At 36.1% G+C, this 18,302-nt stretch overlaps 1 protein-coding gene across 1 annotated transcript in view; it reads left to right on the top strand.

Moving 5' to 3' along the window:
- The window catches only part of LOC149789666 (uncharacterized), a 107,774-nt gene that overhangs the window by 49,146 nt on the left and 40,326 nt on the right, over positions 1-18,302 (top strand). Inside the window, exons 5-10 of the mRNA XM_089973090.1 lie at positions 4,692-4,773; positions 8,609-8,875; positions 9,600-10,184; positions 10,692-10,906; positions 13,693-13,941; positions 14,589-14,710. Of these exons, the coding sequence (XP_089829216.1) occupies positions 4,692-4,773; positions 8,609-8,875; positions 9,600-10,184; positions 10,692-10,906; positions 13,693-13,941; positions 14,589-14,710 (1,520 nt within the window). The remainder of the gene's footprint in view (positions 1-4,691; positions 4,774-8,608; positions 8,876-9,599; positions 10,185-10,691; positions 10,907-13,692; positions 13,942-14,588; positions 14,711-18,302) is intronic.

Below are 18,302 nucleotides of genomic sequence, written 5' to 3'. Positions count from 1 at the left end.
TTATTAATTTTTGTCTTTGGTTGGTGAGATGTGTACAATATAGTATTATGTGATTTTTACTGTCAATTGCAGTTTTGCAAAGAAAGCATTTAGATAAGTGGGGTATCGTGTTTCTATTGTAGGCTTCTTCATCTGTCCACCACGCATTGTGTAAATAAAGATATATGTTTGCTTGTTTGTTGGGCTCTTTGATCCCCTTGCAATGTTTCCACATACTTGGCCAATCTACATTTGTTACTTTGGTTTCAATATGGTTGGGTTTGTAATTAGTTGTGCCTGTTATTTGTTTTTCTATCATCTTTTTATCAGTAGTTTGCCATAAATCTTTATTTGATTGAAATATTTTTAATTGTCAAGGTTATGTTGTATGTACATTTGGGGGGTTTAACTGATAGTTTTAGATTTTTAATTTTTTGGATATCAATTTTATTAGTAAGTGATTTTCCTAACCAGTAAATATATAGTTTTTGCCAAAAGGAAGTAGGTTTAGGGGTTACACTATTTAGTCGGTACATTATATTAGTCTGTTGTTTTTGTATCAAGTTGGAAAGTCCTTGCCCCCCTAATTCTGTTTTTTTTTTGTTTTTGTAGTGTGTCCTTAGATATTCTATAAACCTTATTCCAAATAAATTTCAATATTATTGATTCCAATTTTTCCAGGTATATTTTTTCAAAGTCTATTACATTAAGTTCATTGAATTGTAAAGGTATGACTTAGCTATTTCAATTTTGTGTGTAAAACTGAGATTTCTGTCTGTCCACATTTCCTTATGATGTTCCAATTTCTTTTTAATTTGTGCAAAATTAAGTATTTTATTATCCTTTCCTAAAATTATTCTCAGCACCTTTTTTTTTACTTGGTGTCTTATTTGCTTATCGGTTAGTCCATGTGAATTATTTTTCCAATTGTCAATTAGTAGGATTTCTGTTTTATTTGCATTAATTTGTGAGCCAGAGGCTTTTCCAAAATTAGTATATTGGTTGATAAGATGAAAATATGATGATTTGGTAGTTGTTATATGAGAGCAATCATCCGCGGGTTGAAAAGTTTTACATTCTGTATTCATGTTAAGTATCTTAATTCCTTTTATTTGGTCATCTTGTTGTATTGCTCTTTGTAATGCTTCAATTCCTAAAACATATAACAACATGGATATGGGGCAGCCTTGCCTGACTGACCTTGATATTTTAAAAGACTTAGTTTTAGCACCGTTTGTTTTAACTTGGGAGCTTACGCCTTTATAAAGTGTCAAAATCCAATTAATAAAACCTTGGCCAAAATCAAATTTTTTTACAACGTTTATAATATAATTTATTTCTATCCTATTGAAGGCTTTTCCTGGTAAAATAAAATGAAAACAGCTCCTATTTTATTTTCCTCCATCTAGTCAAAAATGGTTTTGATTGAAAGTGTGTTATTTAAAATGTCACTTTTTTTCCCACCACATGTTTGTTGGGGATTAATTATTTCTTCCATTGCCTCTTTTATTCTGTTGGCTAAAATTTTGCTAAGAATTTTATAATCTAAATTAAGTAGGGAGAATTGTATCTTCTGGTGATTGCTTTTATTAATGGCTATGAAACAGAATGCGACTGATTGGATTAATGGCTATGAAACAGAATGTGACTGCTTGTATTAATGGCTATGAAACAGAATGTGACTGCTTGTATTAATGGCTATGAAACAGAATGTGACTGCAGATTAATGGCTGTGGAACAGAATGTGACTGTTTGGATTAATGGCTATGGAACAGAATGTGACTGCTTGGATTAATGGCTATGAAACAGAATGTGACTGCTTCGATTAATGGCTATGAAACAGAATGTGAATGCAGATTAATGGCTATGGAACAGAATGTGACTGTTTGGATTAATGGCTATGTAACAGAATGTGACTGCCGGGATTAATGGCTATGAAACAGAATGTGACTGCTTGGGTTAATGGCTACGAAACAGAATGTGACTGCTTGGATTAATGGCTATGGAACAGAATGTGACTGCCGGGAGTAATGGCTATGAAACAGAATGTGACTGTTTGGATTAATGGCTATGAAACAGAAAGTGACTGCTTGGATTAATGGCTGTGGAACAGAATGTGACTGCTTGGTTTAATGGCTATGGAACAGAATGTGACTGCTTGGATTAATGGCTATGAAGCAGAATGTGACTGCTTGGATTAATGGCTATGGAACAGAATGTGACTGCCGGGATTAATGGCTATGAAACAGAATGTGACTGCTTGGATTAACGGCTATGAAACAGAATGTGACTGCTTGGATTAATGGCTATGAAACAGAATGTGACTGCATTTATTAACGGCTATGAAACAGAATGTGTCTGCTTGGATTAATGGCTATGAAACAGAATGTGACTGCTTGGATTAATGGCTATGAAACAGAATGTGACTACATTTATTAACGGCTATGAAACAGAATGTGACTGCTTGGATTAATGATCAGAGTTGGCAGGGATAAGGGACCATAACTCTATGACAAAATAAATCAGCTTCTTACAGACTTTAATGTTCAGATAGTTAACCTTTAAGATTTGAAACTAATTATACAGTCTCTGGAAGGCAGCTGTGTTTAAATGAGAGGCCAACTGCTTCACACAGTGTGGTCTAAGATGACTGATGGTGGATTTATTTGCAACAAGTGGAAAAATAAACTGCCCACCTGTTTCTTGCTGTTCCCAGACCTGATTGCATGGGCAATCAATGCTCTAGCTGTTCCCAGACCTGACTTCATGGGCCATTAATGGTCTAGCTGTTACCAGACCTGACAGGCCATCAATACTATAGCTGTTCCCAGACCTGACTGAGCCATTAATGGTCTAGCTGTTACCAGACCTGACTGCATGGGCCATCAATGCTCTAGCTGTTACCAGGCCTGACTGCATGGGCCATCAATGCTCTAGCTGTTACCAGACCTGATTGCATGGGCCATTAATGCTCTAGCTGTTCTCATACCTGGCTGTATGGGCCATCAATGCTCTAGCTATTCCCAGACCTGACTGATTGGGCCATCAACTCTAGCACTCAACTGGGTGTTACTTTAGGTGACAAATAATGGGTAACTGGTGGTAGATATACACAAACAAGTCATAGTGAACTTAATGCTGCCCAAACAGATGAATTACTGATCTCCCATCCATATCCATAACAAGTATGCTTTCATGCATGGCTATTTTCCTGCATGCAGTGAATAGAAAGAAGTTGATGATGCAGTTATGGAGATAATCTTGTAATATAGATGACCATACACTCAAAATGCATTTAAGGAAAGGTGATGAGGTTTGACGGCTAGGTGTCACTAATTTCTTGCAGCCCTATTGGCTCATGTTCCACAACTGACAAGCTTCTTTCTCTTTGATCAGAGGATATCTATCTCTGATTTCTGAAACCTTCAGATTTCATGGATGAGAGGACACTGGTCACAACAAAAACTTTTCTAAACTGCTAATTGTGATCAATCCCAGCCATTGATTTAAACAATCAGTACTGTGGGATTATGTGATTATATTGAAGAAGTTGAATATTTAGTGAATTACATTTGACTAAGTGAAACTGTCCAGTATTAAGTGATATTCTTTATTACAAGATTTCATTGAAGGAAAAACAATAATTGTGTTAAATTTTGTTGTGCTGTCATGGCAACACATAAGCATTCTAGTATCGGAATACCTTGGAACAGATTTCAGATTAGTGAAAAATTGATAATTCAAGTAGATTTAGAATTACAATCCAAGGATTCATATGCTGTACATTTTTTTTTATTCTTGGCCTTTATTTGATTTTGTGTTTTATTTAAATTTTTACATTTGGAAAACTTGAATGCTTGTTTTTTTCTTCTGTTTTACACAATTTTTAAGCCCCCAGAGGTAACACTTAGTTTTAAGGCTAAGTAGATGTGGCACTTGGCTACAGGCTTACTCTGTCAGCTCTGGCTGGAGTCAGAAAGAAGGAAGGATGAACAACTTTCTGCATAGATTATCAATTAAGGGTTCAGTTATACCACTAGCCTAGGAGGCCCACTAGTTAGGTTAGTCCCATGACCCCAATGAGCATCTTCAAGTTGAGAACAACCCCATTTAGACAGGGACAATGGAACCCCTCTTGCCTTTGGTGAGGGTTAAGGACGATGATTTCATCACCATCATAGTGGACTCAGTTGAGTTCCCAGAGGAACCAGTGGCAGTGGTCCTTTCCTTTCCATTAGGGTTTCTGATTCCTTCCGACCAGTCAGGTTAGGTGATGGAGGAGGAGGCTTGGACAAAATTGACTGCTATGTTCACCCAGAGCTGTCTCAAGCCGTTTTGACAGTGCAGATGAGACAATTCTCTCCAGGCTGAGGAGTTTCCCTGGGCATAATCTTGTCCAGATTTTCTGTTCCATCTGCACTCGGCAATAGGATGGGAACTTGCACAGTTTCCTTAGAGACAAGACAAGACAAGAGTTCAGCAGGCAGCAGTAGGGTTGGTCTGCTGTCTCCTGTTGTATGCCTTGGCTCCTGGTTTCTGTCTCAAGCTAAAGTGTCATCTACCAGCTTGGCCAATGTTACCGCCCATTGGATTAGGGCATAGTGTAAATGGAGAGATTGGCCAAGGCATGACTATGCACCATAATGTAGCAATGTTATTTATGGTTCTTTGTAAGTGCATGTCAGCTAATTGATCTCTCTTTTGTCATCTAGGTAGATCAAGGGCAGTCAAGCGTAGAGAGAGAGGTGCCTCCAGTTGTACAGGTCCCAGTGGATTCTGTTGTTGATAACCAAGGTAACGGTAACTACATGCAGTGTAACAAGTGTAGTAATAAATTGAGTATTGTGAGGTTTTCCTATAGTATGTACATTAGACAATATATACTGATGTACAAAATTCTGATTCTGACATAAGACCAGTATATATAGACCATTAGATTTCATTTTATTTGGTGCTTTATAGCACAGCTATATACGCTGGTTGTGTGTATGACATATTATCTACCCCACATCTGTGGCTGCCTTATAGAACAGTAGATAAAATTAAAGTGGCAATGTAACCATTCATAAAATATTTAAGCATCAGTCATTTAGGAATTTACACATTTGGCTTGTTCATATTTCAAGGTATGTGGTTGTTTTAAGATTTGATTGGATGAGAGAAATTTGATTTTGATTGGAGTGTGCACCAGTGAAGAGCATAGGGTTGATGATTATTGATAGAAAATGTAAGGAAGAAAATATTAAATCTTCAGCAAAATCACCTGTAGTTATTCCCTAAAGTAGAGGTAAAATGTAGACTTGAATGTCCAAAATCTCAAAGGGAATCTGTGCCTAAGCAGGAGGATTTCAACTCCCACAGGACCTGAACCTTACGCTGGTCTGAGGTCCTTGAATGATTGTTTAGCTGCTGACTGGTAATATGTAAGCAACAATAGTCCACTGGACCTTTGAATTTCTTATTTGCTCCTATAATTGAAGATAATGTGCTTCTTAATCCTTAAAGCATCTGAAATGATTTTAAAAAAGAGCACCGATACAAGAGGAAGTTGAGCCATAGTGAGAGGCTAGTGTTGTAAAATATCACTGGAAATCTGCAAATTTAGTAGGCAATATGCTGACCGTTAGGCTTAGGCCTGATCCTTGTTGATCAAAAGTTTGTTCTACTTTGCTAAATCTTAGCATCAGTATTATCGGATTACTAATGTTCTAGATGCTAAGAGTTTATTCAAGTATGTATTTACTCACACAAGGGAAGAATCACCCGCAGAGAATTTTCCTGCCTCAAGATGTGTTGCAATACAGGTCATCAGAAAAGCAGGTCCGACAAAGACGGAAATTATGAAATTAATAAAAATATTCAGACTTAACAGGATCACTGGAAAAAATGCCTGGTCATGATTTGAGTATATCTACCAAGTGTTCCGTTTTTCCCGTATTGTTCTTTAGTTTGGATCTGAATATGGCTGTACTTTTCCTTTTTTTTTATTTTAAAAAATTCCTTTCAATTCTTTTTTTTAGAAGAGGCACCCTGTTCCATTATGACATAAATGTATTGCTTATAGATAGTATAATTATAGGGATATGGAGTTTGAAGGACAATTATGTGGTCATGTTTAGATTTGTGAGGGAAACCATCTAGTCAAGGATAACATTTTGCATCACAGCATCGGATTCCTGCATCATAGCAGTCTAATTCAATCATTACAACAGTCTGACTCCTGCATCACAGTAGTCTAATTCAATCATTACAACATTCTGACTCCTGCATCACAGCAGTCTAATTCAATCATTACAAAAGTCTGACTCCTGCATCACAACAGTCTAATTCAATCATTACAACAGTCTGACTCCTACATCACATAAGTCTGATTCCTGCATAACATCAGCTTGACTCTCACTTCACAGCAGTCTCACTCTGCATCACAACAGTCTAATGCCTTCATCACATCCATCTCACTCTTGCGTCACAGCAGTCTCACTCCAGCATCACAACAGTCTCACTCCAGCATCACAACAGTCTCACTCCTGCATCACAGCAGTCTCAATCTTGCATCACAACAGTCTCACTCCAGCATCACAACAGTCTCACTCCAGCATCACAACAGTCTCACTCCTGCATCACAACACACATACAGAATAATATCCTATTTTGCTTGAATACCACACACATTAGATACATGCAGAATTACCAATCAAGAATCATCTTTCTTCTTGGTTTTAACATGAATTTTGGCATTATTCTCAAGGTTTTGTTCTGAAGTCACCATGTTATTAATTGAAAGTTGAAAGCCCTTCTTCCTCCTCATCATTTGACAATCCGCACTGCTCAAGCAAATTTTGCAGAAATGCTATCACAGTGTGCAAATCTCAAAACAATTGTGCAAAAGTGTTTTGACATTGTGCACTTGGAAAGCAGTGATGCATTAGAACTCTTGCAAACTTAGTTCATAGTTGCACATTTAAAAGTACACTGTGCAGTATAAAATTTTTATTTCACTGTTAAGATAAACTGAAAAAGTAAGAATCTAAACAAAAACTAAAAAGTAGGGTTACTTCTTGAATTGCAATAATTTTACCCTGTTAATTTGCGAATCCACTTGTAGCATGCTACTGAATTGCAATACCACTGTTCATCATAAATTATGTAGATAGAGTTTAATACAAAATAATACTTGAAATTGTGATAATTATTTATAGAGGAAAACCAGGGGCCCCGAGTGGTCTAAAGCATTCACCATTACGGATCACTGTCATCTCACCTCTGTCTATGTGGGCTTGAGCCTCAGATTTGGCCAGTGTGGGTATGTGAGAAAGCTATTAGCTTCGAGTGGGTTGGTGGTTCTTTCCGGGATTTTACCAGGTTCTTCCTCCACTGTTAATACTGGCCACCATGTGTAGCCCATCCTGTTCTGAAAAAATGTCATTAAACCCTACAGCAACAGGCAAACCTATGTATAATCAGTGCTGGTGTGCATATTACATGTACAATTAAATGGCAGAAGGAAAAGAGTGTAGAATTTTTAGTTTTTCACCATATGCAGGCAAGAATTCATAAGTGATGTCTAATGCCAGGTTAGATGAACTACCAATGAAAAAAGCAAAATTTGTTACAAAGTTACAGTAAATACTCTAATAAATTTGGAGTATGCGCATTTGGTAATAGCTCCCCATTTTAAGAAATTCTTAGATTTTTGTGATTACTTGTTCCTAGAACACAAAAAGAACATTTCAAAAGAACTTACAGTAATGTAAATTAAATCCCAAGGAATCCTAAAAGTTCTTTCACAGATTCCAATGCACTGAGTTTTGAATTGACTCCACTTGTGTTCCAGATGAATTCCTGTTCTGAATGTGTTTATGTGTCAATAACAAAGAAAGTGCTGATGTACTGACAATTTTGATGTATCACACTAATACTATCCTAAATGTCATTATAACGATTCAGTTTTCCCAAAAATAGTGATTAACTCCAAAACTATTGAGCACTTTTGTAATTCTAGTGAATAAAATAAAATAAATTCTCTCAAATATTAACTAAAACTGACTCATCCTCTAAATATTGATGTTAAAATAGGAATGATTACTTGTCTTTGCTTCTATAATTATCTTATATAAAAACCTATTACAATACTAGGACAAGGATGAGGGTCAACAGTTCATTTCTAGAACATTCTCAAAGTTGTCAACAAACTCAAGTGATGTCCAGAACACTGATACATGTAAACTTGTTTACCTCTAGTATTAATGATCTTAATATACAATTTAGGACCATAGAGATGTATTAACTATGTAACTTTTGTTTACAACATACTATTTGTCAGGAAGGCTATGAACTCTATTGCTGACAAGGTCACTCACACAATAGAGATATACATAGCATATAATCAAGGAGAAAAGTCAACATACAACACAAATTAAATATGCATAACATCATTACAAAATGATTTAACATTTTATTTAATGAATTTGAACCTTTCATTTTCAGGTGTTTTAATTTTTAAAAGTTTGGCAAAAGATAAAATGGCACACATGTGATACTTTCCTTTTAAATATCAGTTTGTCTCTTTGTTAAAAAAAGTTTTTGTAAAATTTGTCTTACATTAGTTTTTGAAATTATTTGATTTCAGGCTCTGTCATTCCTGTGGAGATCCTTCGTATGGATGATAAATCTTTTCAGCTATACAAAGAAGCTCTGCAAGATGGAAAGGAGAAGGTTTATAACATCCGAGTCATGGTAGTTGGCCACTATGGGGTCGGAAAGACAACACTAACAAAGCGCCTCCTTGGACAGCAGGTTGATATATCCAAGAGAACAAGTACAGAGGGAATCGATGTATATAAACACTGTTGCAAAATCGCTCTGGACACTGGGGAATGGATAGCACAGCATGAAGGTAGGCCATCATTATCTCTGAGATTTACAAACAAAATACCGGAGTTTAATGATCCTGCCTGTGCATAAGTGTATCTGTAATAATGCATAATTCCTCACCCAGTGTACAAAACATTAGCTTTGTACAGAAAGACAGGAGTTTTATAATTATGCATGTCCAAAGTGCATGTCTAATGATACACAATTCCTCATATATTGTTCAAATTCATAAGTTTTACAAAGAACCTATGGGATTTTTATAATTCTGCCTGTCGAGGTCCATGATTAATGATTCATAAATCCCCTTCTAGTCGCCTTGTTTTACAAAGATAAGACAGGAGTTTTCTGATTCTACCTGTCCAGAAGTGTATGAGTAATGGCGATAAATAATTTGTATAGTGTAAAAATCACCATGTTTTACAAAGAAATGACAGGAGTTGTATGTTTATTCTGTCCAAAGTATATGAGTACTGATGCATAATTCATCCTGTCATGTAGAAATCGCCAAGTTATACAAAGACAGGAGTTACATGGTTCTTCCTGTTGAAAGTGCATGGGTTATGATGCATAAATCTTCCTGTAGTGTACATATCCCAAAGCTTTATAAAGAAACAAAACAGGCGTTTATGATTCTGCCTGTCCAGAGGTACATGAATACTAATGCATAATTCTTCCTAACGTACCAGTATCAATGTTTACAAAAATGACTGGATATGTGTTAATCTATCTTCCTGTTTTTCTGAAAGATTCAGAACAGTTGTTTCGAGTTCAACGTCTCGTGAAGCTCCTGACCCATCAAACTGAAAGGCCTGAAGTCCGCAATGAGCAGAGAGGTCAAATAGAGGTCATCTATCAAAGGGAGACAATTGAAGATTTGTGTGGTCCACTCCATTATAGTGACAGTGACGATGATGATACATCAGCCAGCATTTCCGAGTCATACTTGGAGCAAGATGCTGATAATACCAAGCATCAACCAGGAGAATCCTCTTCATTCAAGGTGGATCAGAGTCCTCCAGCTAAGGATTCAAGTGGTGTTACCATTCAGGAGGGTGAAATACATGTAACCAATAAAGTTGATGAAACAATGGAATTCCTTCAGTTGGTTGTTGAGAAGGCAGACAAGCTGGAGAAGAGTTTAGTAGACTATGCAGCATTGGCCATGTGGGACTTTGCAGGCCAATATGTATTCTACACTACACACCAGACCTTTCTCACATGGCGTGCTATATACCTCTTGGTCACAGATCTTAGTAAGCACATCACAGATTTTGTGAAAGATGATGAATGCTTCTTTGATATAGAGGGAGTAAAACTGTGTCAAGTCCAAGGTAATGTCATTTTCATGGTAATATTAATCCATTTCTAGGAAACATAAAAAACAGTCTGTGTCAAGTTCAAGATAATGTTAATCCATTCCAGTTAACTGATAGTAAGATTGTAGCTTACATTATTCAGTATTCTAGAAATTTAATGATTATTATATGTACCAGTAATGAAAAAATTCCTAATTGCTTCAAGACCAGAGATTATCAAAGGAACATAACCCGAGAAAGATTTGGTTTCAGATTAGTTATCCACTTCATTTTTTGTAATTCAAGCTTAAATAATTGAAAAGTAGAGTGTATCAATACATATTAAGGAAGTAGTTAAATCAGATTAAGTTTAATATAATGCATTCAGACAACAAAGCCTTTGATGTGAATCCACTATTAACTGAAATGCTACTAAAGAAAGAAAGATCCCTGATCCTTTCTAATGTTACTATGTGGCTTGAGTGATACTTGCAGAGTAAAGGAATGTAAAATATAATTAAATTTGTCTTTGCTCACTTTCAGACCTGGTTGAAGTTTGGCTCAATTCAGTACATTGCTGTGCACAGTCCTCTGCAACTGGTACAGATTCTAAATCTCATAATGCAGTGACATCCCCAGCTGCTAACACTCTATTGCAATCCCATGGAGCTAGTACCCCAGTGTCATCCTTAGATGTTGGCATCCCAGTGACTCCACCTGTGATTCTTGTTGGTACACATGTGGATAAAATACAACAAGTATATTAATTTATTTAACATGCAGCAGAATCCTTAGTTTACATACCTTATCACCATGGCTTGATGTGTTTTCTGTAGAAGTCAATATGCAACATTATCCTTAGGTTACATACATTGTCAGCATGGCTTGATGTGTTGCCTGTAGATGTTAGTATGCAACATTATCCTTAGGTTACATACTTTGTCAGCATGGGTAGATGTGTTGCCTGTAGAGGTCAGTATGCAACATTATCCTTAGGTTACATACTTTGTCAGCATGGCTTGATATGTTTCCTGTAGATGTCAGTATGCAACATTATCCTTAGGTTACATACATTGTCAGCATGGCTTGATGTGTTGCCTGTAGATGTTAGTATGCAACATTATCCTTAGGTTACATACTTTGTCAGCATGGCTTGATGTGTTGCCTGTAGAGGTCAGTATGCAACATTATCCTTAGGTTACATACATTGTCAGCATGGCTTGATGTGTTGCCTGTAGATGTCAGTATGCAACATTATCCTTAGATTACATACTTTGTCAACATGGCTAGATGTGTTGCTGTAGAAGTCAGTATGCAACATTATCATTAGGTTACATACTTTGTCAGCATGGCTTGATGTGTTGCCTGTAGAAGTCAGTATGCAACATTATCCTTAGGTTACATACATTGTCAGAGTGGCTTGATGTGTTGCCTGTAGAGGTCAGTACGCAAAAGATACTTAGTATTTGTATACCTTATCACCATGGCTTGATATGTTGTCTGTAGATGTCAGTATGCAATAGCATACTTAGTGTTTGGTTACATTGTCATCATGGCTTGATGTGTTGGCTGTAGAGGTCAGTATGCAATAGCATACTTAGTGTTTGGATACATTGTCATCATGGCTTGATGTGTTGGCTGTAGAGGTCAGTATACAATAGCATACTTAGTGTTTGGATACATTGTTAGAATTGCTTGACATGATGCCTGTAAAAGACACAAATAAATACACCACTCACATTCACAAATTGCCAAATAAATGACTGTGTGACATTTTTCTCCTTTTCTGTAACCTTGGAAGTAAGTTTTTTTGTTGTAGGTTTAAAGCCATATTTCAGCACACAATAGGCTATACATGGCGGCCAGTATTATTGGTGGAGGAAGAACCTGGGAAAACCCAGGAAAGAACCAGTCCCACGGGAAGCTACTGGCAAGTTTTCTCAGATACCCATATTAGCTGCATCTGAGACTAGAACCCACGCAGATGGAGGTGAGTTGGCAGTGATCCATAACGGAGAGTGCTTTATACCACTCGGCCACTCGGGGCCCCTGGAAGTAAGCTCTTGTCTTGGGTTCAGTATGTGAGAAAGCTGCCAGTAACTTAACAATGGGTTTTGCTGTTTCTCATCCACCAGTTATACTGGCTGCCTTGCATGACCTTTCTTGCTTCGGGATATGGCATTGAATCCAAGATAACAGCAACAACAGCACTTAAAGTGGATATACAAGACAGTTTGGAAATACGGTTGCTAGCAATTATGTAATCATGTTTGTTTGATCCCATGGGAGGGCGGATGGCATATTACTTTTATGGTTCTCCATGTTAGTATCGACCGTGTAACTATCCATCTGTCTGTCAGATTTTCTCAGAAACTACTGAGCCAAACCATACAAGGATTAAATATTGAAATAAGCTTGATTGAATCTACAAGATCAAACTGCACTGTCAAAATTCATTATTCTTCACTTGGAAAAGGGATAAAAAATGACAGACATTCAGACTTTTTTGTAATGTGATTATAGATAGATTTAGAACTGGACATTTGGTTAGCAAAAATTATAAAAGTTATTTACAACAATCAAGATAACTTGGTTAATTAAACCTTCCTTCAGACCTGTTTTGAGAATGTTTCTTTAAATAGTTTAGTAAAACAACAACTACTTCCCAGATCATCCTTCACTCCTAGACTAAAACGTTTGAGCTTAGGAAGCCAATTTACCTGCTCAACTATGTGGCTTTACTTAGTGATCTCCTATAATACAGGGATTGGTGCCAACTCCCTTGAACATTGATGTTACTGCTTCTGATCATGCCAATTAGCATGCTTTCTACACAGAGGGGTATTGTAATCCATACACAAGTAGCATGCTTTCTACACACAGAGGGGTATTGTAATCCATACACAAGTAGCATGTTTTCTGCACACAGAGGGGTATTTAAATCCATTATGCCAAGTAGCATGCTTTTTATAAAAAGAGGGGTCTTGTAATCCATTGCGCCAAGTAGCATGATTTCTACACAGAGGGGTATTGTAATCCATTGTGCCAAGTATCGTGCTTTTTACACACAGAGGGGTATTGTAATCCATACACGAGTAGTATTCTTTCTACACACAGGGGTATTGTAATCCATATGCCACGTGCCATGCTTTCTACACACAGGGGTATTGTAATCCATATGCCACGTATCATGCTTTCTACACACAGAGGGGTATTGTAATCCATACACAAGTAGTATTCTTTATACACACAGATGGGTATTGTAATCCATACACAAGTAGCATGTTTTCTTCACACTAAGGGGTATTGTAATTTTTTATGCCAGGTAGCATGTTTTCAGCACACAGAGGGGTATTGTAATCCATATGTCAAGTATTTTGTTAGTTTTTGACTTCAAGTTGGAGGAGTATTCTCTTCAAAGGACTTGTTGTATATTCATATCCCAGCCTCAGATCCAATTCATTTCATGTATCTTGCAACCTTGACATGTCATTTACTATATCAGCAGGTGTTTTTTCTATATTATACATTCTTTCTCTTTTAGGATATGCGTGAAGAGGTTGCCAACAAGTATTTTCAGCAGATTTGCCGCATTTTGAAGGATAAACCATGCTTACAACACCTTGTGAGTTTTCTTGCTATCGACAATTCCCAGCTTGACCCACAGTTAGAGATCTTGAAAAAACAGATTTTCCAACTGGCTTCAGGGCAGCCATATTGGGGAGAGGAATTACCTGCTAATTGGCTTCCCTTGGAAGAAGCACTCATGAAGCTTAAAGCCTCTGGCATCAAGGTACAGTAAATGCAAAATCATATTCTACCAAATACTGTAATCTTTCTACCAAATTTAAGTATATGATGTCTACTGTTTGTGTCCATGATAAGCAAGCAGGATATCCTATATGGATGGTTCTATCAACATGAGGTTTTCGCTAAATAACATATTATGTTTAGTTGGTTCTAAATATAAGGAGTGCTGACATGATGTTCAATAAGACTGCTTTAGTAGCCATCTAGAAAACCTTGTTATCGCTACTCCACTTGGATGGTTGTATAAAGATAAGGTTTTCAATAAATGATTTCTTAAAATTTAATTCTTTACATTTTAGTCATATTTTTTTGAACATCATGTAATTGGCTGTTGAGCAGATTCAGCCACGTGAGTAGTCTAAGACCATGTTGGGCCTCTTGTTATAATTTTGTGTGTTATCATCATTACAGTTCTTATGTTATTTGTGATATTGTCACAGAGAGAGAGAGAGACAGAGTGAGAAAGAGACAAATAAAATGTGTTGAATGTAATTAAAACTAATGATAATAAGTCATCATGAAAAACAAAGTGATCCTGTCTAGCAAAAGATAACAAAATCACATGGGGAATTTCTCTAATGACAAACTTTAGCCATGGCAAAACTATTTTTATTAATTCTTTCTTGTTAGGTCATTCCACACAGTCTAGTTGAGGAACTGAATCAGGGAGGAGCTGTTCCGATCAAGACCACAGAACAACTTGAGCTGTTTCTTAGGTTTCAGCATGAGACTGGCAACATTCTCTACTTTAGGTAAAAAGATAGTCCGTTTGGGTAAATAATTATTGTACCAGTCTTGTGTATGGAAGAAAGACTTGCAACATTCTCTCCTTAGGTAAAAAGACAGTCCCTTTGGGTAAATAATTATTGTACCAGTCTTGTGTATGGAAGAAAGACTTGCAACATTCTCTACTTTAGGTAAAAAGACAGTCCCTTTGGGTAAATAATTATTGTACCAGTCTTGTTTAAGGAAGAAAGACAGGCAACATTCTCTACTTTAGGTAAAAATACCAATAGCTGATGAATTTATATAATGTATAAGTATTGCTGAGTGTAGTGTTTATACATTTGTCCTATAAATTGTATTTATCATTTTTAATTCGAACCCAGCATTTATTATTGCATTGATCCTAGATTTGCTTGCTTTAGAAACATTATCAACTGATTATATGAGTGTATATCCATAGGTTTTGGCAATTGAAAATAAGTTTGGCTGCAAGTTGGAAATTTCATGATGCTCTTAACACATCATTTCAGAATATCCTTGACCTCTTTTCGAGTCTTAGATTTTTAAAGGAAAGTTGTTTACATAAAAATTATTTATTGCTATCTTAACATCTTAAGTGGAATCAGTCCCTTACTGTATTTCAGTTAATATATGGCAGGATCTATTTATTTAAATTATTCATTGAAATTACAAAGTGCTCAGTAATACATTCAAACTAAATAACATTTTGTGGGTTATTGTGAATTTATTTAGTGACAGTTTGGATTATATCACTGTGATCAAGACTGTTTGTACATCAGCACTATTCCAGGCTGTTGGTACTTCAGCACATTCAAGATAGCACTGGAATTAATTGGAAATAATCCATCCTTTTAGATTTGAGATAGAAATTTTAGAATTATTTGGGATTTAATTTACATTACAGTAGTTTCTTCATAAAGTTTCACATTATATTTTATGCAGATAAATTATTTGTTGCATTTTGCTAAACTTGTCTGGCTTTCACTCTTTTCTCTTACTTTAAGAAAGTCGATGTGGGAGGTTCGATCCTGGATGAATCATACCAAAGACTTCTAAAAATGGTACTAGCAGCTGCCTTACTTGGTGCTCAGCATTGTTTGGGGTTATTGTGAATTTATTTAGAGATATTTTGGATTATATCACTGTGTTCAAGACTGTTAGAACATCATCACTATTCCAGGCTATTGGTACTTCAACAAATTCAAGATTGGAATTCATTCGTTACAGCACTGTAATTAATTGGGAATAATCCATCCTTTTAGAGTTGTGAAAGAAATGTTTGAACTATTTGGGATTTAATTCACATTACAGTAGTTTCTTCATAAAGTTTCACAGTATATTCTATGCAGATAAATTATTTGTTGCATTTTGCTTGTCTGGCTATCACTTTAAGAAAAGAGATGCAGGAGGTCATGGGTTCAATCCTGGCAGAGTCATATCAAAGACTTCTAAAAAAGGTACTAACAGCTGCCTCGCTTGGCGCTCAGCATTTAGAAGTTAGTGTTAGGACAGGTCAGCTTGGTTTCAGGATAATGTGACTTTGTGGGACATCATGCTACATGTCTGTGTCATGATGCCCCAGTGCTAGACATCAATTTAAACTGTCACACTGCAGCTATCTTAGCGATATGACTGGAAAAGTGTTACAATGTTAAAATCCAAATCACACACACACACACACACACACACACACACACACACGCACACCCACTGTTACTTTAAATCCGTATTGTTGTAATAAACTCCCTTGATTACTTGAAACCAAGTTTTGTTTACATGGTCGTAGTGATGAGATTCTTATGGAATTTGATTGTCAGTATTTAAGTAAAGTTATAGCCTCTAATTTTCAAACTCACCCACTTTATTTTCTATAGAATGAATAACCCCCATGATTGTTGTCAGAGTTCCACAACAGTTGGTATTTTAATGGATAATGATGAGGCATTGGATGACTTCCACTGAATTTGTTATGCTAATGGATAATGATGAGGTATTAGATGATTTCCACTGAATTTGTTATGATAATGGTTAATGAGGAGGCATTGGATGATTTCCACTGAATTTGTTATGTTCATAATAATGTACATGCTTTGTATGATTTCGTTGCATAATAACTCCCCCGATTAGTGTCAGATATCGGCTCAGTTATGTATGCTACTGGATAATGATGAGATCTTGGATGATTCCAACTGAATGTTGTATGGTACTGGATACAGATGAAGTCATCCCAATTTCATTGACACAGAATAACCATGTCCACATTTCACTGTTGTTATTCTGCATCATTTAGCAGAGCGATTACCACCGGTCATCAGACAGACAGCTTCACACTGAAAATCTCATTAATTCCCTTGATTATTTTTGGATTTTGACAAAATATATTACAGACTGCTTGATTCATATGAGCCCAATTATCTCCCTTCATTATTATTGGATTGTGATCAAATATTATAGACAGTTTATACTGACAAGCCCAGTTATCTCCATAAATTATTAGAGTTTAACCGGATGTTATATGCAGGATGCCATTGATGTGTTCAATTAATTACAGATAGCTTGATACTGATCAATTCAATTAGCTTTCTTAATTATTACTGGATTTCAAATAAATATTGTAGGTGGCTTGAGACTGATGTGTCCAATTAACTCCCTTAATTATGACTGGATTTCAAACAAATATTACAGGTGGCTTGAGACTGATGTGTCAAATTAACTCCCTTAATTATTATTTAATTTCAAACCAAATATTGCAGGTAGCTTGATATTGATGGGACCAATTAACTCCCTTAATAATTACTGGAGTGAAACCAACTATTGGTGGTGCTCTACAATTTTGAACTTTGCATAGGGTTAGATTTATAAAGAAAAAGAATTTCCTCAGTTTTCATCACTGTTTATACTGATATTTAAAAAGAACTTGTATACATTTGGTATTGCACAAAGAACTTTTAGTTGCCTTTATTTTGTTGTATGATTGGTGTGTGTAATACATAGAATTCAGAGTATACATCTTAGCCTTACTTCAGATGTCCAACTTTCTAAATACAGCTAGCTCTACTTGGTCATTTTCCCTTCCTGGACTTCAGAGATAAATTGTAAAATACAAAGAGCTGTTAACATCTTTTATATTTATAGTTTTGGTAATTCATTATTTGCTTCAGAAGCAGGTATTGTCTAGCCTGGTCAGGTTTGTTTCTCGATTTTAATTACTGCTAAAAATGATGTACATTAGACTAATTCAAGCTAAAAAAAATTAACACAAGGATGTAAATGTAGACAATTTCACCTCACCTCACTCTCTCAGAATTTCATATTTTGTAGAGTAACCCCATAAAGAACACACAGGTATTATTAATTGTATTATTTAATGTTGGTGGTATGGCCAAAACAAGTGGCAAGCATCAAAACTGTCCTTTTGAATATTCATCTGTATCTTCCCCGATAGAACTGTATTTATTAATGTCAAAGTGCCTAATAAGCCCATCCCCCATCCCTACCCCTTTTGATAAAAAGCGAGCTATTTTAAAATTGAACATTGCATTTTTTTATCATCATAGCAACCTAGATTATGCTGAAAGACAGGAAGATGAAACTTGC

The sequence above is a fragment of the Sinohyriopsis cumingii genome, chromosome 10 (genome assembly GCF_028554795.1).
Source record: "Sinohyriopsis cumingii isolate HCF-2022 chromosome 10, ASM2855479v2, whole genome shotgun sequence".
In the NCBI taxonomy this organism is placed as follows: Eukaryota; Metazoa; Mollusca; class Bivalvia; order Unionida; family Unionidae; genus Sinohyriopsis; species Sinohyriopsis cumingii.
This window is presented reverse-complemented; position numbering and strand designations above follow the sequence as displayed.